The following is a 27130-nucleotide window of genomic DNA, read 5'->3' as shown; positions in this document are numbered from 1 at the left end:
AGCATCTCCTTTTCTGGAAATCACTAAGAGCATTAAGAATAGTATAGGCTACATTAGTGGTCTTGCATGGATTGCAGACAGTTCACAAGGAAAATGAAAACTTACTAGAATAACTATATGGAGCTGTCTGCAAAGAGAATGAGCTGCCTAACGAAAAAAAAGTTCAAGCATGAGATATATTGTAGAGGGAATTAAAATATCTCACTTATTCTAGGATTCTAAATTTTAAAGTTCTAAGTTTTATAGTCCCAACCAACTCTGAGATTCTGAGTCTGATGTAGAAGCATTGCATACCATTTGTTGTTGTTTTCCAAAGACAATGCCAATTTTGCACTTTATTTCTGTAAAAATAACTCGTATGTCCACTTGGGGGTAGTAAAGTATTTTTCAGTATCTCCAGGGAGTTTTCAGTATTTTCTCTGCAAATACATTAGATGTAAGTGAAAATAGCTCCAACTAGTTGTTGTGTTATTTCTTTTATTTTATAAGTGACAGTTTCTTCTACTGCGTAAACAAACACAATAGGCATTACAGGCAAACACCGGTTTCATTTCCTTTGTACCCCCCTGTAATGCCCAGAGATTTAAAAACAACATACAGATTAAAACTCTTTCATCAGCAACAGATATGCCCAGAAGCTGAATGATATTTGTGTTAGCTCTAAATGGTAATTTTAATATATTCAGTTCACTAAGATAGTCCCAAGATGGTTTGAAAATTCCTGAGTTGTAAAGATCAGCCAACACTTGAATTATTCTTCTCTTAAACTGTTTCAGAATTTTTACTATTTTTTTTTACCATAATAATATAACAAATTACTATGAAACTCGGTAGCTTAAAATAATGAACCTTTATTATTGCACAGTTTCTGTGGGTCAGGAACTTGGGTGCAATTTAGCTGGGTAAGCCTGGCTCAGAATTTCTACCATCAAGGTGTCCACAGGCCTGCTGTCTTTTCAGGGCTTGACTGGGAGACAATCTGATTTCAAGCTCACTGGCAGCTGGCTCCTCTGGAGAAAGCTAGCTAAGAGAGAGGGAAAAGGAGGGCATGCCAGGAGAGAAGCCGGTCTTTTCTGTAATTTAATCTTAAAAGTGACATTCTATCACATGCTGTTCGTTAGAAGCAAATTGGTATCATCTCGCCCAGACTTAAGGGGAAGGAATTACAAAAGACATGAGTTCCAAGGGATAGGGATTGTTGCAGGGGGCCATTTTATAGGCCGCCTAACACGAGACAGAGTTCATAGTTATGTAACTTTAAGTTATTTCTCTTTTGAGTTATTGCTAAAACAGTGTTCAGCACTTAATCAGATTTCCACTTTACGGGTGGAATAACCAGAAACTGTCTTGCCCTGGTGTCAGTCAACATGGGTTCTGGCCTTTCCTCTGTGCTGACCAGCTGTATCACCCCAGGTTTAAGTCCTGAATCTTGGTTTCCTTATCAACAAAGAGAGGCAATATGATTATACTCTTTTTTAGAATTTAATTTTTATTTTATATTAGACTATAGTTGATTTACGATGTTATGTTAGTTTCAGGTATACAACAAACTGATTCAGTTATACATACATTTATATCCATTATTTTTCGGATTCTTTTTTCATATAGGTTATCCCAGAATATTGAGTAGAGTTCCCTGTGCTATGAAGTAAGTCTTTGTGGATTATCTATTTTATATATAGTTGTGTGTATATGTTAATCTCAAATTAGGAGTTTGGGGTTGCATTCTTGATTGATAAGATCCCTTGTAGTTTGGATATTGTTTTCCAACAAGAAAGGTTCTGTTTTGCTCTGTTCAACTCTCTTTCCTTTAGACAAGAATTTCTCAGCCTCAGCATTGTTGACATTTGAGGCTGATAATTCCTTATGGTTGTTGGATGGTGGAGGTTGCCTTGGACCTTGTAGGGTGATAAGCAGATCCCTAGTCTCACTTGATATCAGAACTTTGTGACAATCAAAATGTCTCTGGACTGTGAGGACCACAGATCTAGGCAGAGCTGTACTTAATCTAGCAACAAAAATGATTTCCTTTTCTGCAATATTTTGATTTTCCTCCACTAAGAAAAAAACAAAACAAAACAAAACTATAAATTAACAAATACACAAGAGTTAATTTCTGCATTATTTTGAGTCACTTTCTGCAATATTTTGATATTTTCCACTAAGAAAAAAATCTATAAATTAATAAATACACAAAAGTTACTAACTTAACAAGTATTTGTAGTTTAAAAGAAAAAGGATCTTTGGAGGCAGAAATTCAAGGCTTAGAGATGAGAGGCTGTTTTCAGTGACACTGTCAGGGAGTGGGATGGAGGTAAGACTCTATTCATATTAACCATGAAAAATACTTATTCCACAGAAAAAAATGAAACTACTGGAGAATAATTTCCAGGCTCCACAGAAGTGATTGTGTGAAAGTACACATCTGTGATGGTGAATTTTATGTGTCAGCATGACAGGATCATGGGGTGGGGTCCAAACATTTGGTCAAACTGTTTTCTGGGTGTTCCTATAAGGGTGTATCTGAATGAGGTTAACATTTGAATTCATTTGAATTAGAAGAATGAGTAAAGCAAATTGCCCTCTCTAATGCAAGTGGACCTCATCCAGTGAACTAAAGACCTGAATAGGACAAAAAGGCTGAGTTAGAGGGAACTTTGCCTGCTTGGCTGATTAAGCTGCGCTACTGGCCTTCTCCTATCCTCGGGCTGGAAGTTATATGATGGACCGGCCTTTCCTGATTCTCAGGCTTTCAGATGCAGACTCTGTGACTACATTACCAGTTCTCTGGGGTTGGGTCTCCAGCTTGCTTAAGATCCTGGCTCTTCTCTGCCTTTATAATCACATGAACCAGTTCCTCATGATTAATCTCTTTCTGTCTCTGTCTCTCTCTCTTAAGATGGATGGAAGAATTTTAGTCAGGTCACAACTTTTCTAAGCATCATATTCCAGGCCCCAGCAGTATGTAGCACTTGGAACATTTCTCTGTCCACCACAGGGTCCTCCTGTTACCATTCTCAACTCCTGAAAGCCATTGGCAAGGATATTCTCTTTGGTCAGACGTCTGTCAGCCTCCTTGGAGCCCTCTTTTTGCCAAGGCCTCTCTTTGGTCCCCATCTTTTTTTTTTTTTTAAATTGAAGGATAATTGCTTTATAGAATTTTGTTGTTTTCTGTCAAACCTCAACATGAATCAGCCATAGGTATACATATAGCCCCATCTTTGTCTGAGTCTAGTTGTAGCAAAGAATCCTGCTAAGTCAGTTTATAGATCATCTTTGTTATCACTGATAACCAATTAAGCTCTTTTCCTATTTATAGTAAAGTTCGTCAGTGGTGTCCGACTCTTTGCGACCCCATGGACTGTAGCCTACCAGGCTCCTCTGTCTATGGGATTTTCCAGGCAAGAATACTAGAGTGGGTTGCCATTTCCTTCTTCAGGAGATCTTCCCAACCCAGGGATTGAACCCAGGTCTCCTGCATTGTAGGCAGATGCTTTACCTTCTGAGCCACCAGGGAAGTCCCTTCCTATTTATATCCTTTATCTAATCAAGTTGCTCTTCCCTTCCCCACCTTTGATGACTAACCATGTTTCTCTTGGTAATTTTATATCCACTTCCTCACCCAGGCCTATGTCCATAAATCCCCATGTGGTCCTCTTATATATGAGTTGATCTCTTCTCTCCATTGTAATAGCCTCTATTACTTATTAAAATAGTCTTGAAAAAGTCTTCCTTGCTATTTTTAATGTGTCTGGTGCAATTTTTATTTCACTTAACACCACGGTGCAATGACAGCTCCAGTAAATAAAATTTTCAGTAGACAGATTAAACCTAGATTTTCAGACATTTTTTCAATTTGAGTCAAAGTATGATTTAGGTTTTTTAAACTCTTAATGTGAACCATGTAAGAGTTACCTAGGCATGTTTTAAAGCTGCAACCTTCTGTCAAGAATTGGTCTGTGTGTAGGGAATAGAAACTAATTTTATAGCTAAACAAATAGACATAAACACATTGATGAAATTTTCTTTCATGAGGTCCAAAGACCATATCATAGATTTAAGAATATGCTTTTTTTAAAGATATACTTTATCTTCTGAACTATCCAGGCTCTCGCTTCTTGCCATTCATTCAGACATAGTGAGATATAAGAGGAGCTATGAACAAGAGAGGGAGGAAATCAGTCCTGATACTCATTAACACGGCCTTAACACTCATTGTTTTGCCTCGGACAAAGCACTTTTCTGTTTTGTGCTTTAGGTGTGTTGTATAGATTTGTAACTCAGAGCTAGAGATCTATACTTAGCAGTGAGTTAAACTTCATCTTCAACAATTATTAGCTGTGTGACCTTGGGCGAGTTCCATAACCTCTGTGTTTAAATGTATCTTTCTTCTATGGAATGAGGATTATAATAATGCTCATCTCTCAGGATTTGGGGAAGATTAAATCAGATGGTAAATATAAAGCTCTTAGTACAGTAGCTGGAAAAATATCAATAACTATTATGGATGTATGGAAGAAATGTTGGGTTAGATGATCTTGAAAACTCCATTCTCTAAATCTCTATGAATTTCATAAGTTATATAGGAGTTTAAAACAGGTTACTTGTCTCCATTCAGTCAAGATCAGAGTTAAGAATTCAGTTCAGTTCAGTCGCTCAGTCATGTCCAACTCTTTGCGACCCCATGAATCACAGCATGCCAGGCCTCCCTGTCTATCACCAACTCCCGGAGTTTACTCAAACTCACGTCCATCGAGTCGGTGGTGCCATCCAGCCATCTCATCCTCTGTTGTCCCCTTCTCCTCCTGCTCCCAATCCCTCCCAGCATCAGAGTCTTTTCCAATGAGTCAGCTCTTCACATGAGGTGGCCAAAGTATTGGAGTTTCAGCTTTAGCATCAGTCCTTTCAATGAACACCCAAGACTGATCTCCTTCAGAATGGACTGGTTGGATCTCCTTGCAGTCCAAGGGGCTCTCAAGAGTCTTCTCCAACACCACAGTTCAAAAGCATCAATTCTTCAGTGCTCAGCTTTCTTCATAGTCCAACTCTCACATCCATACATGACCACAGGAAAAACCATAGCCTTGACTAGATGTACCTTTTTTGGTAAAGTAATGTCTCTGCTTTTTAATATGCTTTCTAGGTTGGTCATAGCTTTCCTTCCAAGGAGTAAGTGTCTTTTAATTTCATGGCTGCAGTCACCATCTGCAGTGATTTTGGATGCTTTAAAGAGCAACATTGCATAGGAACCTGGAATGTTAGGTCCATGAATCAAGGCAAATTGGAAGTGGTCAAACTTCAAATTGGAAGTGGAGATGGCAAGAGTGAACATCGACATTCTAGGAATCAGTGAACTAAAATGGACTGGAATGGGTGAATTTAACTCAGATGACCATTATATCTACTACTGTGGGCAGGAATCCCTTAGAAGAAATGGAGTAGCCATCATGGTCAACAAGAGTCCAAAATGCAGTACTTGGATGCAATCTCAAAAACTACAGAATGATATCTGTTCATTTCCAAGGCAAACCATTCAATATTACAGTAATCCAAGCCTATGTGCCCAATCAGTAACACTGAAGAAGCTGAAGTTGAATGGTTCTATGAAGACCTACAAGACCTTTTAGAACTAACACCCCAAAAAAGATGTCCTTTTCATTATAGGGGACTGGAATGCAAAAGTAAGAAGTCAAGAGTTAAGAATACAAATGAAAAAAATGAATATAAATTTCATTTCAATCAGTAAATTTGAATAACCATAGATTCAGTAGGTTAAGGATAAGGACTTATTTGTTATTCATTCTGTGTTTTTATTTTTAAAATATTTATTATTTATTTGACTTGTCTCAGGTCTCAATTATGGCATGTGGGATCTTTAGTTGTGACATGTAAATTCTCAGCTGTGGCATGAGAGATCTATTTCCCTGATCAGGGGTTGAGCGTGGTCCTCCTGTATTGGGAGCATGGAATCTTAGCCACTGAACCACCAGGGAAGTCCCTGGTTCTCTGTCTCTTTAGATTGAGCTCAGTGTCTGCTACTTGACATGTATTTAGTATTTGCTGGGGTGGGGCACTGAATAGAATATAGATGCACAGCAATGAATAAATTTCCAGTCCTACTTCTTGCCTTTGGCTCCTGGCCCTTTCATTTATTTGTTTGTATGAATTACAGCTCAGTTATGCTTGTCAAGCCTTAGTTATCCCATCTGTCAAATGGGGATTATTTTAAGATTTGCTTGATGAAGATGTCAAGCACGTGGCCCAGGATCTGCCTCCTAGTAAGTGTCCAATAAAATAGCCACATATGATATAGACTTGATACTGAGTTTTGGGGATGCAGCTAAATATCCTTTTCTACATGTACTGGAAATAGTGTACCAGTTAATACCCCAGTGGCTTTTCTCCTTGGTACTCATCTCCGAGCTTGGTGTTTATACTAGAGTGACCACATTAATTGGAGCCTTAGCCCTGTCTTCTCATTTGGAAAGCCAAAAATCAGACATTTAATTCCCTAGATGAACACAGGCTGAAGGGCTTCAGAAGCAATTAATATGCACAGCTGTTCCTTAGCAGCCTGATACCTTGTAGTTCTGCTGACTGCCATATCAAAATATTGATTAATCTTTTATGTAATAGAGAAACAGTCTTTAATACATATTTGTGCCTTCCTTATTCATGAAACCTTAGCAGTTGGTGATAGCATCTTGGGCGGCTTGTTTATGTGGTAGTAAATGGCTACAAAACAAAAACAAAAACAAAAATGCCCGACACAGTTCTTGGTGTAGCACTTGTTCAAATCACCTTACATTTGAATGCTGTCAAAGAGTTTATAGTTCCTAAAAACTGTAAACAAAATGGTGTTAAAAAATATATCTTCATGAAACAAATGTTCCCATTCCTATGTGTCATTTTCCCACACTTATTATAGCACTTCCTAGGTGTCAGGCAATGTCCTAAGAATGTTACAAATCATATGTTAACTTATTTAATCCTTATGTCATCACTCAGATATAGATACTGTCATTATGTCCATTTTATAGACAGGGAAACTGAGCCACAGGGAGATTAGGTAACATGCCCAGGGTCACATGACTGATCATCTTACAGCCAGAACTTGAACGCAGGCCTCAGACTCTTGTGTCCATGCACTTGAATTCTGTGTCTGCTGTCTTGTCTGTATTAATGATCTAATGGAAAGTCAATGGAGAGGTGATATTTGGGGATGACATTAAACTGAGAGGCTTTTTGATGAAGGAAGAATCTCACCTGGAATCAGTGTAGTGATGTGGGGAACTGCAGATACTGGAGTCAGATAGTTCTGGGTTCAAACTCACTGAACTGCTTACTGGATGCATGTCTTTGATCCATCATTTCACTCCCTGTGGCAGTGCTATACCTCCCGCCCTTGGTGGGGCCAGGGCCTCGTAGAGACTGACGTGTACTGCTGGGCCCCCTGACTTTGGGGTTGACCATGTGACTTGGCCACGGGAAACAGCTACTCTAGGTGGCCCTGGGTCTTCGTCAGTGCTCCGCCTCAGTAGGAGTGGAGCCAGCCCAGCTACAACCTGTAGGTGAATGAGTGAGACGTAAATACTTACCATGGTATGTCTCACTCACACTTTGTGCTTGCTTGTCTGTTTCCCTGAGTGTAAAATGAGGCTAAGTCAGATTTTGTCAACTGTAAAGGGGAAATACAATACCTCCCTCTTAGTGAAGCTGTGAGATCTTACTGAGCTAGAGTACAGATGAATGTTATGAAGTAAAACTTACTTCAGTTTCTATTGTTAAAGAATTGCTATCAAGTTAGGGTCAGTATTAAACTTTTCAGTGTTTATAAAGGGAAGTATGAAATTATGATATGCTATGTGTTACCATAATATTCAAATAAGCAATGTTTACCCAAGCTCCATTAAGATCTAGTTTCAAAATATTTTTTTTTTACTAACAGTATGTTCTTATCTATGCATTAACACGGGGTTCTTAATATACAAGTAATTTCATGTATTTGAAATGAATAAAGTGCTTTTCTTTTAGAATGGGCTTTTTATTTTATTTTAACCAGCTTAGTCTAAACATTTAGCCTACTAAATTCATATGTATATTTTTTCAGTGTGTATATTTCTCATGTGTAATTTGGCTATAAGCAACAATTTCTAGGCTAGGTTAGTTAAAACTTTCAAACATTGACATAACCTGGAAAATATTTCCAAAGTATAACATGCATATCTAATGTAGAGTCTAAATATGGTTTAATGATTTAAAAGGATAAAAAGAGAATAAATAGATTTTTTAGATGAACTGAACCTTTGCTTGGCTTGCACTTTCCACATATTTAAAAAATGAGGTCTCAAGCCAAGGAGAGAGAATGTAGGAATTTTGCATCTTTTTGCAACGAATCCTGTGGGATATTTAAAAACAGATGTATAGGGAATAAAATGTGATCTGTTGCTTTTTCTGCATTAATTTTAATGGATATCATCCAAGGGTATTTCTTCCACTCTAGGTTAATTATAAAATGCTGATGAGTCTTTCATGTCATAATTAGTATGCTTTAGCTTATTTTTATCTCTTACCTCTTTGGTCAAAATCTGGTCCATTGACTTTTTTTTTTCAATGAGTTAACTGCAACTTTAATTAGTCTGTAATTATAGCAGTGCTATTGGGGATCTATTCTAAACAAATCACATATATTGTAGCAAGATGGAGGATTGTCAGCATATTGATAATGGTGTGCTGGTCTTTGATGGGCAGTGTTGGACAATTTCTATGGCATAAATATTTCCACTGTGGCTGATGTCAAGCTACCCATCCTTTGACAGCTTCCTCTCAAAATTCTAAACAGGTAATAATAAACTTCTGTAAGCAAGTTCAAGCCAGCACACAAACAGCTAATTCTTACATACTGGACAATTATGTTGGAATAATGATACTTGTTAATTATCCTGCAGTACCTTCATTCAACTGCAACTCATCCATTAAGAGAGAAGCTTTATGTAAGACTGTTAAGGACCCTTTAGAACAGTGATTATAATCATTTAAGTCATAGACTACTTTGAAGAGCAAATCAAAGCTATAAATTTTCTCTACAAGGAAAAAAAATACACTCTAAGAATTATGACTGTGATTTCAGGGGATTCTTGTATCTCCTGAAACTTTTCCATGGGTCTCAGATTAATAATCACTGCTATCTCTTTGGGCCAAACTAATTTGGCAAGCAACATTCTGAATATCTTTGCTTCTGTTCACTAAGTTTGTAAATCACTAGAGAGCTCAAAAATCACTGTGTCATTGAAGTAGAGTTGAATTGCCAATACTTTGTTAATTGTGTTTACTATCTGGCCTCTTCTATCATTATCCTAAAATTCAGGAATCCCAAGGAACTCAAGAGATGATGAGGTGCACTACTGAGTAACACTGAACAATTTAAGTTTTAGTTTCTCCCTTTATTCTACTAATTTTGTGTCAACTATTATATAAGGTAACTCTAGGACTTCAACTTTCACTGAAGGAAATATTCCTTATATTATAGGAAATATAAGCTTCCTATAGACAAAACCTTAACACTTTTCCCTCCTTTTTTAGTGTTATGCTTAGTTAAACCTATTGCTCTCTGACTTGATCAAACACTGTTTTTTTATATATAGTCCCACAGTGCTTATATTTGGATTTTGTGGCACACTTCAGAATTAGATTTAAACAACTGTGTAATGATTTTCAAAAAAAAATCATTTCTTCTACCAGATAAATAATTTAAAGGTCAGGTGATGCCACAATGCACATTACCTAATGGGTTCTGAAAATTTGTTGAATGAAAGAATTAATAATCATTTTTTGATTTTTACATCTTTAAGAGAAGAAAGGAAAATGAGGATTTTAAAAAAGAGACTGAAGTTTTAATCAAGCAACCAGATTACTAGCTTCAGTTTTAGTATTGTTTCTTTTGGAGTTGATGTTAAAGGCAGTAATTGTACTAGACCTTCAAAAGCCAAGAAAGAAACGCAATTGCCCAGTTTTTGAGGTTTTTCTTTTGTTGAGTCTTTTCAACTTAATCCTTAAATGTCCAGAGAATTTTTGCTCACCAACATAAAGCATCACTAAGAATTCAGATTCATTAAAGTTGGCTTGTAATTAGCTAAGAGATTTAAAAAATATATTGAATTACTTTGAAGATGACTGTTCAGTTAGAAAATAATGTCAGAGACCAATATCCTCATTTATTAGTAGAATGGTCTGTTCAACTTGGGGAAAATTCAGACTAAAGCTGGAGCTTGCATGTTTCAGCATCAGTAAGGCCTGGGGCAGAGAAGAGTCTTCTCACACTGCAGACACAGCAAGCATGCCATTATAATCACAGCTGATTAAATGGCCAACTGAAGGTCAGATGTCCCTGTCAGAAACAGAATCTTGGTCTTTCAGCTCTTTAACATGGTTTCCTGTGGAGCCATTTTTTGGCTCAGTATGTCGGAATGTGAGGTCAACTTATTTACCACATATTTATTGTAATTGATATATTGTCAGGACTCCAGTAACAGCAAAAAGGAACACAGGATACTTCATGTCTTTGACAAATTTACATTCTAGCAAAGCAAGAATATAAATCATGGAAATACAAAGCAGGCTGAAGGAAAAGCTTAAGATACATAAACTGATAGAAAAGTCAGATTATACTCTTTGAATAAATCAAGCAAGGCTTCATGGAAGAGGTAACACAATGAGCTAGATATTGAAGAATGGGTAGGATCACATCTGATGAAGACTGGAGGTACAGAGAGCATTCTGTAAGCAAACATAGGCAGCTGGGGAAACTGGGGTGTGACTTCATAAGAGCAAGTAATTGAACTTGAGTAGAAATGTATAGTAGTTGTGATGATGCAATGGCAGCCACTGTAGGAGTGATGAGGGCTATAGAGGCAATGAAGAATTGAGTAGGAAAAGTCGTGAGTTTGAGACCAGTAGTAATCACTTGACTTGTCCTTTTTATTAGACAGTAGACATACATCTATTTATGACACAAGTTAATAGAAATCCAGGTCTAGACCAAATGATGAAAACAAATAAGTAGTGTAGGTTCACTCTTTGGACGTTCCACTATATTCTCTTTCTTCCCATTCTTCTCCAAGTAGAACTTGTATCTGATTTCATCCCTGGTGAGGAATGACTGATAATGACTTGTGGATCATTAATAGAATGGTGGGAATAATAATAATTCTGAAGAGCATTCTTATGTTATCAGGACTCTTTAAGTCAAAGGCTTCAGGACTGCAAGGAATCACATTGTAATTGAACAGTATGAAGCAGGGTAGACAGATTGCTGTGGAAGAGCTGGCATGGGCCCCTCAACTTACATTAACAGCATTTCCATGTCCCCCTCTGTGGCTCATAGGGACCACTGGTTGTAAGAATGCCAGCCTGACTCAGAGTGTGAATAGCAAGACAAATCATTCCCAGTTGTGAGAATGACTCAATGTATAGGTGCTATGATGTCTTAGTCATGCTCTTTGCATGAACTACTGAAGGGCATGAAGCAGTTAAGACAGTGGAAAGCTAACTAAAAATCAAGAGGTTCTGGGTTTTAAATCAAGATTTAAGTAGCAATTTTCACATTTGTTGGGGAAAAAACTAGAATTGGATATGTAAGTTCCAAGAGTCATTTTACCTCCTTCATATCATATAAGAAGGCGTAAATTATGGGACATCCCCCCACCCTTCCAGAGTACAGAACCACGCGGATGTCAGCTCTTTGCAAGCTCCTTTCTTGGCGCCTGACCGGTACAGAGGGCTGTGGGGAGCTGTGAGCTGAGGACCAACAGCTGACGAGGGAACTGGGGAGCTACGTCCTCAGTCAGCTCCACAAGGTGGCACTCTGTCAGGAAGATGTTCCGCTGCATAGACGGCCCCGGCGAGTGGTTGTGGGAGTGCTGCTGTTGGCAGGAAGGGGGGATCACAGTCCGGAATGCTGCTTGGAAGCGGTGGGAGAGCAGGTTGTAGATAATGGGGTTGACCGCTGAGCTCAGGTAGAAGAAGACACCTGGAACACAGAAGATTAAGAGACAGGCTGAGGAAAAACTGAGGGGGAGGCACCACACAGAGAAGCATAAATATTTAATAAAGGCCTCATGTCCCTTTGATTGCCTCTTTTGAAAGTGATAATACATATAAGACTCTAATTGAGAATACAAAATGCTCTGAACAGATCTACCATCTGTGTACTTTAGGAACCAAACCTAGAAAGATTAAAGAGTCTTGGAAAAATTTAAGCTGGAATGGGATCTCTCTGAGATGTTCAGCAACTTCCTTTGATCCCCACTTGTTTAATTAAAGAACATGTTCCCATAGCATTAACGAGAGATGCTTAAATATCAGAAGAAAGAGATGTTTTTATCTTATGCTTCAGTCTATCATTTGAAACTGCAAGTAATGGAGGAATAGTAAATCAGTCAAGGCATAATCTCTGTTAAGACTCCTTATGATGCCAAATAGCTCTTCAAAGAAGCATTCCCCAGTGTCTTTTTCCTGCCAATTCCTTCCCCTTGATGGCTCTTCCCACCTTATTTCCAACCTTAACGAATTCTTGTATTGTTTTCCATTTGTTTTCTCCACCAAATGCCTTACACATTGCCATTTTCTTGGTTGATACACACTTTTCATTTGTTACCATATCCTATTTTATTTCCTCAAGGCCCATGGAGCCTGAAGAATCAGAGGACTTAAGTTTCTGATCTTGGCCCTTGCTTATTCTGTGACCCTGGACAGAACTGGCACTTCAATTTCTTGTTCTTTGTAAAATGGAGATGATAACACCATTTTAACCCACCTCCCTGGATTATTGTGAGGATAAAGTTGAGGTACTATCCACAGAAGGGTTGAGAATAAGAATATAAAACAAGTGATAGATGCTATCCTCAACACATTCATTGTCATTCTCATTTGTATAGTTCAGGACACATACAGAGCCATTTGCCTGTGGACAGAATTGGGCACAGAGAAATGTTGTTTAGTCGCAAAATCCTGTCTGACTCTTTTGCGGTTGTATGGACTACAGCCCGCCAGTCTCCCCTGTCCATGGGATTTCCCAGGCAAAAATACTGGAGTGGGTTGTTATGCCCTCCTCCATAGGATCTTCCTGACCCAGAGATCTAACCCAGGTTTTCTGCATTGCAGGAAATTTTTTACCACTGAGCTATCTAGGAAACCCAGGAAGGAATGTCTGTGGACCTGTAGGGGTGGGGGGTGCATTTCTGTACACTGTTAATTTGTTCAATAAAGAAATACTGATTGAACTTTTATTATGTGACTTTGAGGCACACTGGAAGGTAGTGGATTTAGACTTTGTTCTCCAAGGATTTAGAATAGTATTACAGAGATAAGATTTATGCCTGATTTCAGTAATTAACAAGAGGATGATACCTAACAATATCTGTTAAGAAAAGAGCAAAATATGTGATACTAACAGTCATGTTACAGAAATTCACATTAAGCACAAGAACACTAATGATCATGACAAATCACCTCCATAGTAGCGGGGGTGACTGGCCTCTAACCAGACCATGAAATGGGTAGGAGACATTGGGGAAGAGAGGAGGGGGTCTCAAGAGAGGAGTGGAAGAGAGGTAGAAGGCACAGCATGCACCAGTGTACTGAGACGGGAACACTTATTGTGCAAGAATAATGCAGGACATGCAGAAACCCCTAATTCACCAACTTAGAAAGTATATGGCTTATGAATTGAAAATACTATAATCTGAGGGTCAGAAGGCAAGTTGGGGGCGTTTTACCCATAGCATTTAAGAGGTTTAGATATCATCTAGTTGGTAGGGTTGGGGAGGGAAAAATTATGTCTTAATAGGAAAATGTTATTGTGTTGTAAATGACACAACTTGGGAATCTTAAAATAGTTTTCTTGATGCCTCTGGAGAAGTGTAATCAACTAGTGAAGCTTCATGTGATCTTGTGTATTTTCCAATTTTTTTAAAGAATAATTTATCTTATTTAAAACACTTTTTTTTAATTGAAGTATAGTTGATTTACAATGTTGTGTTGGTTTCAGGTATACAGCAAAGTGAATCAATTATGCATATACATATATCCTTTTTAAAAAATTCTATTCCCATATACACTCTATTTAATAGAATCCTTGTGGTACACAGTAGGTCTTTATTAGTTATCTATTATATATATAGTAGTGTGTATATTATTTAAACACTTCCATTTCTCAGACAAACCACAAAGATCAGAGCTATAAACATATTTGAGATATTGTCCAGAATTATAAATAGTTTAACACAGAGGAAGGTCCTAATGTCCAGGTATAAGCTGTACACAAGCCCTGCTGAATTAAAAAAAAAATGGTGGTAGAAAACAGATAATATATATGAATGTTATTGTTCTATGCACATCTGGACTTTAATTTTTACAAATTGCTCTTATCCTTCCTCCATAATGATGTCTTTGTCTTTGATAAAGAGCTTGTAGAACCAGCCAGTGACTAGCAGAGGTAGAGGGATAAAAGTGTTCTGAACTTAAGGCTAACAGTTACACTAACGGAGAACAAAAGATGTGGGGGGCCATCCTTTGCTCCATTCAAGAGGAAGGAACTCTGAACTTGAAGTTAGGTGACTCAAGCCTGAATCTTAATTTTACTATTTGCCCATTACCTTTGGACAAGTCATTTCTTCTTTGTAGAACTGTTTCTTTAACAATAAAATGTTGATGATAATGTTTACTTTACAAATTTGTGATAGTCATAGAAAGATATACTACAGTTTAAAAAGTTCTTTAATAGCTATTATTTTATTTGCTTCTCACCATCAGCCTGCGGGCTTTCCAGGTGGCGCTAGTGGTTAAGAACCCACCTGTCAATGCAGGAAATGTAAGAGATGCAGTTCGATCCCTAGATCGGGAAGATACCCTGGAGTAGGAAATGGCAACCCACTCCAGTTTTCTTATCTGGAAAATTCCATGGACAGAGGAGCCTGAAAGGCTACAGTCCATGGGGTTGCAGAGAGTTGGACATGACTGAAGTGACATAGCATGCATCAGTCTGTAGTGTGTATAGAATAGGCATTATTGCCATATTATAGTTGAGGAAACTTGGGAAAGAAGGAATCCATGATTTGCTTATAGCTAAGAATATTAAAGGTACTGAGATGCAAATCCAGGCCCTCTGATGCAGCAACCTTTCCGTCACTCTCCACCATAGTCTATGATGTCCTTAATGAGCATCATTAAAGTGGCCTAAAAGCAGAACATGATGCCACATGAATGCCCTTTGGCTGGCTTTCAGGAGGATGTAACACTTGCTGAAGACAATAGTGGGTTTCAGGGACACGGATGTTTAATAAATAAGAACCAAATAAATCCCATGGCCATTGGCAGAAAAACCAAAGGAATCATTCCTTAGACCATTTTCCTGCTGTGACATCATATTTAGAGTTGAGGGTTTTCATAAAATAGTGTCTAAAGTAGTAATATGGTATATTTCTTTTGAGCCAGTAACCTATTTAATCAATATTTAATACCAAATAATATTTAAATATTTAATATTTAAATACAATAAAAATCAAATGTCTTCATTATATGTATATATGTGTGGCAAATCTCCATGATAAATTGGCATATACAGATAGAACCTACTTGCTCTAAGCAAGATGAAAAAGCTGCAGCTACCTGAACACTTGTGATGCACCCAAAGGATCTACACTTTTACCTGACACCACATGGATGAGATTGAACACAGCAGCCAGGGGTTCGGTCCAGTCCTCCACAAAGCTGAAGAAGAGCCGATCAATGTGGAATGGGGCCCAGCAGATAGCAAACACTAAGACCAAGACAACTGGAAAAGGAGGATGAAGGGGAGAGTAGAAGGCAGTCAAAGCAAGAAGAGGTATACAACTCCTTCTGAGTTCCTGCTAGCATTTGCCCTTCATCTTTGTTAAGTTATACTTCTAAAGGTCACTAGATCCTACAGAACTTCTACACAGAATATGTAAACATAAGAATGAACTATATTCTGTGTAGATGTTCTGTATTGAGAATCAGTTTCCCAAATGATTGTACAAGATTTTTTGTATAATGTAAGTTTCCTTTAAGGTATTAAAATAGTATTGAATGTATTCAAAGTCCAGAAAACATTCTACTGCGGAATATAAATTATTGCCAGTAGACTGTTGTAACCACATAAACTGGATATATAAGTAAAATGATTGTGCTCAAGCAAGTCCATGTTCTTTGAAGTTATAGATTAATAAACTATGAAGTGCAGTATGAATTTATATTGTTATTCTAGAAAAAATAGAAGCTTTTATGATTTCAATCATTTAAAATTCTGCAAGAAGTCAGGGAAAAGAGAAAGACTGAACAACCATGAACATACTATAAGCATCTCTGGATTGGAATGGGGATGTGTCTATTATAAATTACTAGGGCACAGAATTCCTTCCAGTTGCTTTATGTTTGTTTTTACTTTTTATTTTTAAATCGTTACAGATTCACAGGAAGTTGCACCTTCTAGTTTCTTATTTTCAGTTCCCCAGACAGAGATTGGTGCTACCAGAGTTTCTCTATAGGGCATTTAATCTGCACGAATATAAATATGTATGTTTTTTCTTCTCTCCTGGAGTTGTAAAATACCTTTCCTTCCTTTTCTTTTGAGATCTACTTTAAAATAATCTTGTAGGGGCTAACGGAGAGATAGACATGTAGAGGAAGCAAGATTAGCTATGCATTGATAACTTTTAAAGCTGGATGATGGGTACTTTGGTGTTCACTTTACAGTTCTCTGAACTCATGAGCACGTTTGATGTGTTTCATAGTAAACAGTACATATTTTTCCCATTGGCACTAAACATACTCAGAGTAAGTGGTCTGCCTGCTTTATGTGGTTTCAGGACTGTTTGGGAGATTCTTCTGAATTTACCCTTGAATAAAATGTCCCTAATCTGCTTACTACTGTCTATAATTTCCTCTAATTAAAAATTTAAATTTCTGTTAAAATTAAACCCTCTGCTTGCAAAAGGCAAAGGGTTCACAGTGTATTTTATCATTGTAACTTTAATGTGAGTACACTTCAAGTCTCTTAGTGAAAGCTTATGTTCAAAAAGGAAGGGAGAGAAATACTGAAGGGACTAGATTGCTTGGTAGAGAAGATCAGGTGCTAACAGGTGGTAAAAAATTTCCAAGAAGATGATTAGTAGAGCTGAAAAGACATATTTTAGTGACCTCACAGGTTTTGTTGTTGTTGTTCATACATATCACATAGTTGCAATGAATGTTTCATATGCATATTATCCTGGAAGATTTTTTTTTTTCTTCTAAACCTCACATTTTGAGTTGGAAAGTGTATCACAAACCTCCTTTCTCTAATTGATCAGTATCTTGTTAGACTAGTGCTGGATCTTGTATTTTTATAACATTCTTTTGGGAGAGTATGGATCAATGCTTAGATTTTGTTTTAAAATCTTATCTATATAAAAGAGTGTACTCTTTTAAAAGAGTGTACTCTATATAAAATCATGCAATGTCATAGGAGGAATGACTGCTTAGGATATTCTTAACCAGCTGTTCTTATTCTGGAAATAAAAGATTTCATGAAGTCCAAACTTGGTATCAGAGGGGTTTGTGATCCTCTGAAATGGACTATCAAACATTTGATGGATGCTCATTTATGTGTTTTCTGAGTGGAAAATTCACTATTTCCATAATACTTTTAAAGAAACTCATAATAAAAAACAGGTTAAGAACCACCTGCTCTTTTTAAAAGGGAAAATAGATATTTGAAGGCTCTGAGAGTGGATATGATTTACCAAAAACTGAACAGAGTGTATTATAATGGATGCAGTTTAGTGTGTTGTTATGAGGTCTTTAAAACAGAACAAAATAGGCGGGCCCTAGATGCTTGAGTTGGAGAAGGCAATGGCACCCCACTCCAGTACTCTTGCCTGGAAAATCCCATGGACAGAGGAGCCTGATAGGCTGCAGTCCATGGGGTCGCTAAGAGTCAGACATGACTGAGAGACTTCACTTTCACTTTTCACTTTCATGCATTGGAGAAGGAAATGGCAACCCACCCCAGTGTTCTTGCCTGGAGAATCCCAGGGACAGTGGAGCCTGATGGGCTGCCATCTATGGGGTTGCACAGAGTCGGACACGACTGAAGCGACTTAGCAGCAGCAGCAGATGCTTGAGTAAGCCATGGAAGAACAGGACATGATATTGTGCTTGAAGAGAATTTTGATCTGATACCAGCAACACTTAATCATACCAAATATAACTGCTTTCCTTTAACAAACAAACAATTACAAAATAGAGGACTCACACAGCATTTTAGTGACTGATTTTCTGGATGGTCTTTGAATATCTGCAGTCACTTTATCTGCCTCAAGGTGTTGGTTTTTCTTCAGCTGCAAGGGAAATGCAAAGAGATATAAAGAAAGGGAAACAGTTTTTCCTTCCATTAAGATCTAAGAAGTGTGAGTCTAACACTCATTTTGCAAGTTAAAAAAAAAAAAAAAACAAAACTAAGAGAAATGTAAAGTGAAAGTGAAAGTCACTCAGTCATGTCTGACTCTTTACAACACCATGGACTGTAGCCTGCCAGGCTTCTCTGTCCATGGAATTCTCCAGGCCAAAATACTGGAGTGGGTAGCCTATTCCTTCTCCAGGGGATCTTCCCATTCAGGGATGGAACCCAGGTCTCCTGCATTGCAGGTGCATTCTTTACTGTCTGAGCCACCAGGGCAGCCCAAGAATACTGGAGTGAGCAGCCTATCCCTTCCTTCTCTAGAGGATCTTCCTGACCGAGAAATCGAACTGGGGTCTCCTGCATTGCAGGTGGATTCTTTACCAGCTTAGCTATCAGGGAAGCCCCAGAGAAATGTAAGAATTAGCTAAATGTTTAACAGTAAGTTGGAGGTGGAACTGGACTCAGGTCACCTAACTCAACTGTATAGATGGGGCCAAGTTACAGGCAACCATTTGTCCTATGGGCTTCTCTGGTGGCTCAGATGGTAAAGAATCTGCTTGCAATGCAGGTGACCTGGGTTTAATTCCTGGGTCAGAAAGATCCCCTGGAGAAGAGAATGGCAATGCACTCCAGTATTCTTACCTAGAAAATTTTAAGGACAGAGAAGCCTGGTGGACTACAGTCCATGGGATTTGTAAGAGCCGGGCACGACTGAGTGACTAACACTTTCACTTTCATTTAACCTATGCTATTCTGTAAATGGAGAAGGCAATGGCACCCCACTCCAGTACTTTTGCCTGGAAAATCCCATGGACAGAGGAGCCTGGTAGGCTGCAGTCCACGGGGTCGCTAGAGTCGGACATGACTGAGCGACTTCACTTTCACTTTTCATTTTCATGCATTGGAGAAGGAAATGGCAACCCACTCCAGTGTTCTTGCCTGGAGAATCCCAGGGATGGGGGAGCCTGGTGGGCTGCCGTCTATGGGGTTGCACAGAGTCAGACATGACTGAAGCAACGCAGCAGCATTCTGTAAAACCATTGTTTTGTAGTTTATTAATAGACATTCCATGGAAAAAAATTTCCTAAAGTTAAAAAGTTAGGCTTTTCCATGGATTCATTCATTTATTATATAATTATTAGACATCTATGAGATAGATAGGCAGTAGAAAACAGAAACAGGTATTATTTCTGCTTCATGATCTTTATAGTCTTTATTATGGATCTTCTTTGAGCCTCAAAATGCTAATGGGTATAACTCATCTTCATGGGAGACAGTGTATCATCTTTCCTCCACCTCCACCTTCCACATCCCACATCTCCTATCCTCTCAGGGGATAATGTTTCTTAGACTAAAAAATACCCTTCCCAATCCTTTTCAGTGGAATACCTGGTACCATCTTGAGAAGCACAATTTGGAAAACTCTATTTTACAAATACTAGCCATAAAGGTTCATATGTTTCTGAATTTAGATGTTAAAATAATTTCTCCTTACTGGCAGATACGGTGATCTGTAAAGTAGCATCTTATAATTTCAAATATTAACATTTCCTGTACATACAGCCTCTCTCACCCAGTTAAGTGCCACCTACTCCTTGGAGGCTTTTGTGGCAACTGTAGACCATTATCACCTTCTTCCTCTGAACTTCAATAGCACTGAAGATCTACACCATTTGTCTAGTTGTGAATTTTTTTTTCTCTATGTATTTCAAGTTTGTGGGGATGTTCAGCCAGATAAAAGAAGCTTTAAGGACTCATAATAAACTACTATCAAATATCTAGAAGATAGTATAGTGCTTATTCTCCCTTCTCTTAAAAATAGTGCCCTGATTTTCCTTTAGGGAATTTATTCATTCTCCAGTTCATAGTCATTAATAGGAATCTGAATGATCCCATCTCCAGATACAGATTTGTTTTTGTTGTTGTTGTTTAGTTGCTCAGTCATGTTAGACCCTTTTGCAACCCCATAGACTGTAGCCTGCCAGGCTCCTCTGTCCATGGGATTTCCCAGCAAGAATACTGAATTGGGTGACCATTTCTCCAGGGATAAAACCCATGTCTCCTGCATTGGTAGACAGGTTCTTTAGCACTGAGCCACCAGGAAAATCCCAGAACTATGTTTAGTCCCTATATAATTTAGCTGTCATCCTTCAGTCAGAGTGGTTGGATGATTGAGACCAATGAGATTTCAGATACTTCCTTACTCTTTTATTGGAACTGCCAGGGAGAATTGTTTGCTTGTTTGTTTTTTTCCTCCTCACCATGAGGAATGTGCTTGGAGCCACCAATGGGCTGCTATGCAGATTTCGAGGTTGAAACCAACACCACAGACAGAAGAGCAAAGAAACAGAAATAAAGCTAGATCCTTGCTGTCACTGTGTGTCTTACTAGATTAATCTTCCCCAAGAGCCAGCTCTCCCTCTAGATGTTTCAGGTCTATGTTCCATCTTGTATTTAATCAGATTGAGTTGGAGTTGCCTCTTCGCTGTGTGGAAAGTCCTGACAAACTGAGGAGGCCATCAGTGGGAGGAAAATTCAACCTGTTTTATAACCTGTGTATATTAGGATCAATTTGTTGAGTTATAAGGAGACATATTTCAGTTCCAGCTAAAGAAAAATTAGTGTGGTCTGTGGAACAATGGAACAGACTTAGACTTCTATAAGAATCAGTGACCTTCCTGGGCTAGATGGTGTTTTTACAAAATATTTTAGAGAAGGTATTTCAAATTAAATAAGACTTGGAAGAAAGGAACATTAAAAGTTGCCTCCAAAGTTCAACAAATCAATATCCTGTCTTCCTAAAAGACAGAAACACTCCTCAAAGTCAGGTAGCTCTCTACGCTGCACTGCCCTGAAGTATCTGCATGGACGATTAATAAACCTGGCCATCTTGAATATATTGGTGTTCTCTACATATTCCTGTGTCTTCAGAAAGTAGGGGACTAAGGTTCCATCAGATTTGACCTTTCGCAGTCATCTAGAACTTGGAAAGAAATAGGGGGAAATATTGTGAAATTATTAGGAATAAATGAGAAGGAACTAAAGATGATAAGATGTTATTTATATAAGAATAAGGGCTTCCTAGGACTATAAGAGTAAAAGAAAACAATGCACGTAGAGTTCTTAACTCACTGGCTGGCACATGATACTCAGTAAATTATATATTGTGATTCTGGGAGTCCCCTGGTGGCCTCGTGGTTAGGATTCTTGGGTTTTCACTGCTGTGGCCAGGGTTCAATCCCTGGTCAGGGAACTGAGATCCTGCAAGCCATGTGGTGTGGCCAAAAGAAAAATAATCATATATTGTGATTCTGATTATTGTCCTGAGTTTACTCAAAAGGCATAATAAATTTTTCATGAAATATTTATTTATAGCTGTGGGCCCACTCATCTGTATTATGGAGTCCCTTCTAGAAATTCTTCTCATGGCACCACTCACCCACATGCTGTGCTTGTGTCGACACAAATAAGGATCCAGATACACTGAGAAGAGAAATACTTGTGTTTAAGGTTAGAGCCATAAATCAAACTAATCTTTCTAACTCACCTTCAATTAAATCTACTAAAGTTTCTGATTATTTCATACCATTTAAAATATTTGTCCTTATTACAAGATAGTTATTCCATTATTTTATTCCAGTCTATAATCAAGAACAATGAAAGATTATTAAGATCTATTAGCCACTTCTCTGGGTGCATTCAACAGTTCTCATTAGAAATTTTTCTACTCCAGGGAACAGTTTCCTTAAATCAAACAGCTGGCAAATGGCTCGCACAATCCTTTTAGGAACAGGCTTCTTTTTGAGTGTAGTTTGCACTGAAAAGAAAATGCATGGGTGTTATTAATCATTACTTACATTTTGGCTTTCTTAGGCTACAGTGACGCAACTATTCAACTAGAAGAAGAGTAAGAAACAGACTATTTATACATGTTACACATGGTTTCAACAGAATTTGAAGGGGTTAACATAGCAGAATAGAATCCAAGCAATTTGTTTAGCCAATATTAAATGCTGCATTATTTCTTGTTGACTAATTTCATTTCCCTTCAGATGTTTAACAAAGTATATATTTACCTATTGATTATTCCCACCCAACCCTAAACATTTATTTTAAAAGTGAGGTTACAAAAAGAGGAGAGGAAAATTGTCATCACTCTGTAGGAAGTTCAGAAGCCTTGCTGCTCCACTCCTTTTAGCTATGTATGACAAAAGGTGAAGGGAGACATGGGGTTGATTATCAATCAGATAATCCCGATCAGTTGTTTATGCTGATTAAAATCATTTTACCAGTGATTCATTTATATAGTTTGTGAGTTCATTTGTATAACTTTAGAATAGTGAAAGTGAAGTCGCTCAGTCGTGTCCAACTCTTTGCGACCCCATGGACTGTAGCCTACCAGGCTCTTCCGTCCATGGGATTTTCCAGGCAAGAATACTGGAGTGGGTTGCCATTTCCTTCTCCAGGAGATCTTCCCAACCCAGGGATTGAAGCCAGGTCTCCCTCATTGTAGGCAGACACTTTACCATCTGAGCCACCAGGGAAGTCCAACTTTAGAATACCAAGGTATAATTATAGCTTTTGTGTAAGTATCTCCACAATCTGAACAAAATCTGTTTATTAAAAAAAAAAAAATCAGTTCAATCCTGTTTGCCCTGGCTGAATTCTGCTATTATTCATAATACATCCTCTCCAGTTCAAGCATTAATGCTGCATGGAGGAGATGGGAAGGGACTTGCCCTGGGATTGACTATTTTCCATCTCCATCATGTTAGAACCATAAAGAGCAGCTCATTGGAGACTTGAGTCCTGGAATGATGAAGAATCTCTGAGTGGTCAATTCTGAGCACACATATAGCTCCCCTCCTTCTTTTTTGCTCTTTGCTTCTTTTTTGCTCCTGGGATTTCATCAGTCTTGGTTTTCTGCCTTTTGAAGGCATTTGTCCAGACTCAATCATATCTTTAGACTTGCCATGAGAATCAGTACTCATCAGAGTTGATCAAATCTCTTTAAAATCTTTCAGATCAAAAAGGCCCTCTGAGATAATATTTCCATGTCTCCTATTTTGAAGGTAGAGAAGCTGAAGTCCAACAATAAAGGAAATGGCTCATTCATTCATTCACTGAGCTTACAGTCTAGTTGGAGAGGAAGAAGTTAAGGAACCCACAAGTATAGAATTATAAATTGTGATGAATGCAATGATGGGAAATCACTAGGAATCATGAGCACCTACAGGGGAACCAAGCAGTTAGGGAATCAGGGAGAACTTCCTGGAGTAAGTGTGAGTAAAGTATGACTTAAAGGATAAGTGAGAGTTAGAAAGGCAAAAAGGATTGTGATGGTGGGCGGTAGGGACGTTTCTGGCAAAAATACAGGAGAAGGTGCAAAGGTCTTGAGATCAATGCCACAGATTAGGGTTTACTTTTGACTCCCAGTCTAGAAATCTTTAAATTCCTATAGAAGAGACATTCTGAGCAGATAGTTCCTTTCCAGCGTCCTCTGGGTAACACCTCATCCTTCCTGAGAATAGGATGCTATAAGTTGCACTGCATACACAGAGCAAACTAGGGTGGTTTCTTAGCTGTTATCTATCACCTAGCTCCTGATAACCAGGGAGCAGTAGATTCATGACGACAAAACAAAGTGACACTTAAAGTAACTGTTTGGAAAGGGAAACGTGTTTCCTATTCAGAGTTAGATAGTTCCCCCAAATTTACCTGAGACAAGTGATTGTTCACCAGAGAAGGCAATGGCACCCCACTCCAGTACTCTTGCCTGCAGAATCCCAGGGACGGGGAAGCCTGGTGGGCTGCCGTCTATGGGGTCGCACAGAGTCAGACACGACTGAAGCGACTTAGCAGTAGCAGTGATTGTTCACTGTTAGTAGAGATTGTATTGGTACATTTGGGGTGGATATTTCTCATAGAGCTCATGGAATCATGCAGAAGACCTTTCCCCACAGTGGATGCACAGGGCTTGCTAAAGATATGGTGACTGTGAGCTAGTCTGGTTTGACACACGTCTCTGGAATTGCAGGGGCCAGTCCACCAGGAGGAGACTGGCACAGTTCTCTGCATGATTAGATTTATTCCTATGTACTTAAAATCTGTTCTTCCTCCTTAGACTTTACCATTCACTTTAGGCACAGTTTTTATTCGAAAGGGCCGCCTGTGGGACACTCATTTTTGACACACAACTTTCTCAGAGATGCACTGAGATGGGAGTATATTAATTATCACATAATACATGGTACCAGAGCCATCTTACAACACAGAATGTGAATGTGATGCCTGTTTTGTTTTCCTTTCATTTATAACTCACACTGCTCCCACTCAAAGATTCCCTTTTCCTTTTCTTAAGGAACCACAGACTGTTAGAGTGATCAGGAGTGCTAATACATAAGATCTGATGTAAACTTCTCATTTTATAGATACAGAAACTAATTCCAGGAGAGAATTGTGAGACATTACCTGAAGGCATCTTATATGTGAGCTTCATACGTGGGAGTCTAAATGGTCTCATGACTATTTCCTACATAACTACCTCCTTAAATGGGTATAAAACTGTCATGTTTAGCTTTCCTCTCTGTGATTTTTGATGCAGAATATACCAGGAAAGGAATCATATAGACTCACTTCTCTTTTCATTAAAAACAAAACAACAGTTTCAGATAATTTAGATCCAGAAAAAAAGAAAGAAAGAAGTTTATCACCATGAGCACATGAAGGTAAACTCTAATTATAAAATGTTACAAACTAAGTAATAATATTCTATTAATTCCAGCTATATCTTATTCACACTGTCTTCTAATCTGTTTTAGGCACTCTGTTTACCTCTTTGTCCTTCAAACTCTACTTGTCCAGTTGATTTCACTCAGGCCATATTTTTGCATTTTAATCTGATATTTCCACAAAAGGATCAAAGCAACCACCACAAGGAAGTGTCTGACTTTAAAACTGTATATCTGTCTTGGAGTATAAACTACACAGGGATAGTTTATTTTATATTCAGACCAAGTTGGTGCAGAGGAAAATTTCAGTGCAGGCAAAACAGGTGAGGGCAGGAAAGAGACCACAGGATATGAAACAGTCTCTCCAGGGGTGGCTGCCTTGTGCTATTTAAAATGAAGCTCTATCCCAGACCTACTGAATCAGACTTCTCTGTAGGAAGTGACTCACACATCAGTTCGCATGGTAAAGTTTCAAGGTGATTTGTAGGAATACCTAGGTTTGAGAACCACAGTTACAGAGGGAAGAATGATGAAAGGCGAGTTAAAGGAAATGGTTTATAGCTGTGGTTACTGTCTGTCCAACTGAAAGCCAGTCTGTTAACTTCTGAGTTTCCCCTCTGAGTTCACCCTGTTTTTCTCTAAGGTCCCTTCCAGTTCTGAATTTCTCCAGTTCTAAGTGTTTCTCAGAACTTTGAGTTAGAGAAAAGAGAAGGAACGCCGCCCTAAGGGTTGCAGCCAGCTTGGATACTCACCTTGAGCCCCATGAGGTAGTAGAGGACACTGATGACTGTCATGGGGAGGATGTAGAAGAGGAGGGAGGTGACCTGGATAATGAAATTATAGATCCACATGGGCTTGATGACTGTACAGGTGGCAGAGCCGGGGATGATGGACCCATTGGGAAAGTAGTGGAGCTTGATGCCATGGATGCTGGTGTTGGGCAGAGAAAAGAGAACAGAGAGGCCCCAGACGATGCCAAGGATGCGGAGGGCCCTGCCCCGGGTGCTCTTCAGTTTGGCGCGGAACGGGTGGAGGACGGCTACGTAGCGCTCCACGCTGACGGTGGTGACGCTGAGGATGGAGGCGAAGCACACGGTCTCGAAGAGGGCCGTCTTGAAGTAGCAGCCCACCGGCCCAAACAGGAAGGGGTAGTTGCGCCACATCTCATAGACTTCCAGGGGCATCCCGAGAAGCAAGACTAGGAGGTCGGAGACAGCCAAGCTGAAGAGGTAGTAATTGGTGGGGGTCTTCATCGTCTGGTGCCGAAGAATCACCAAGCACACCAGGAGATTGCCAACGACCCCCACCACAAAAATCAGAGCATACACCGCAGTCACCGGTAGGAAGAGGTGGCTGCGACGAGGCCCGCAGAGCAAAGCTAGGTAGTCATCCGTGTTGTTCAGGTATTTCTTGAAGGGATCTTTCAGTTCCTGTTGGTACATCCAGGAAACATTCTCATGTTTTTCCATCACTGCTATTAAAATGCAAGACCTGAGGCTCCTCTGGAATGAGCCTCTGTCCCAAGCTGAGCCAGAAAGGAAAAAGAAAGCAGGCAGGAAAGCACAGGTTTCGGGAAAGAGGCCTGGAGAGGGATAGAAACTGCTCGGACCTCGGATCCCTTTTGAAGAGCCCCCAGACAGAAGCCCCGCCCCTTCGCGGACTGTGGGCCAATGTACTTGTCAGACATTCAGCAAGAGGATAGCTGGGTGGGGCGTGCTGGTTTCCTGAGCAGGGAGCAGGAGAGGAGAGATGTTTCTCTGAATTGAAAGGAGCTGGGAAAGCAGAACTGTCACAAACGGTGGCACTAAATTAGGTAAGGTGTGGGCACTCAGAGCAGTGCATTCTGCAAAGTTGTGGGAATCTGGGTGGAAATCCATATTGAGGTTGCAAGCTTGTGCGTAGAAAAGTACAAATCTCCGTTGATCCTCGTCACCTGTAT

At 39.0% G+C, this 27130-nt stretch overlaps 1 protein-coding gene across 2 annotated transcripts; it reads right to left on the bottom strand.

Moving 5' to 3' along the window:
• Window positions 1-11712: 11712 nt before the first annotated feature.
• NMUR2 (neuromedin U receptor 2) lies at window positions 11713-26811 on the bottom strand. Of its 2 annotated transcripts, XM_006064497.4 has the most exons (4): window positions 25944-26811; window positions 18314-18398; window positions 15707-15832; window positions 11713-12028 (listed from the first exon to the last, which is right to left on the bottom strand). In XM_006064497.4, exons 1-4 carry the CDS (start codon window positions 26658-26660, stop codon window positions 11733-11735), a joined length of 1224 nt encoding a protein of 407 aa, XP_006064559.3. In that variant the 5' UTR covers window positions 26661-26811; the 3' UTR covers window positions 11713-11732. The 2 variants fall into 2 exon arrangements, with proteins under 2 accessions (XP_006064559.3, XP_025148160.3); XM_025292375.3 differs by lacking the exon at window positions 15707-15832 and having other exon boundaries at window positions 25944-26807.
• Window positions 26812-27130: the final 319 nt, after the last annotated feature.

The sequence above is a fragment of the Bubalus bubalis genome, chromosome 9 (assembly GCF_019923935.1).
Source record: "Bubalus bubalis isolate 160015118507 breed Murrah chromosome 9, NDDB_SH_1, whole genome shotgun sequence".
NCBI classification, from domain to species: Eukaryota; Metazoa; Chordata; class Mammalia; order Artiodactyla; family Bovidae; genus Bubalus; species Bubalus bubalis.
The sequence above is the reverse complement of the archived record's forward strand: the minus strand, read 5'-3'. Positions and strand labels throughout refer to the sequence as shown.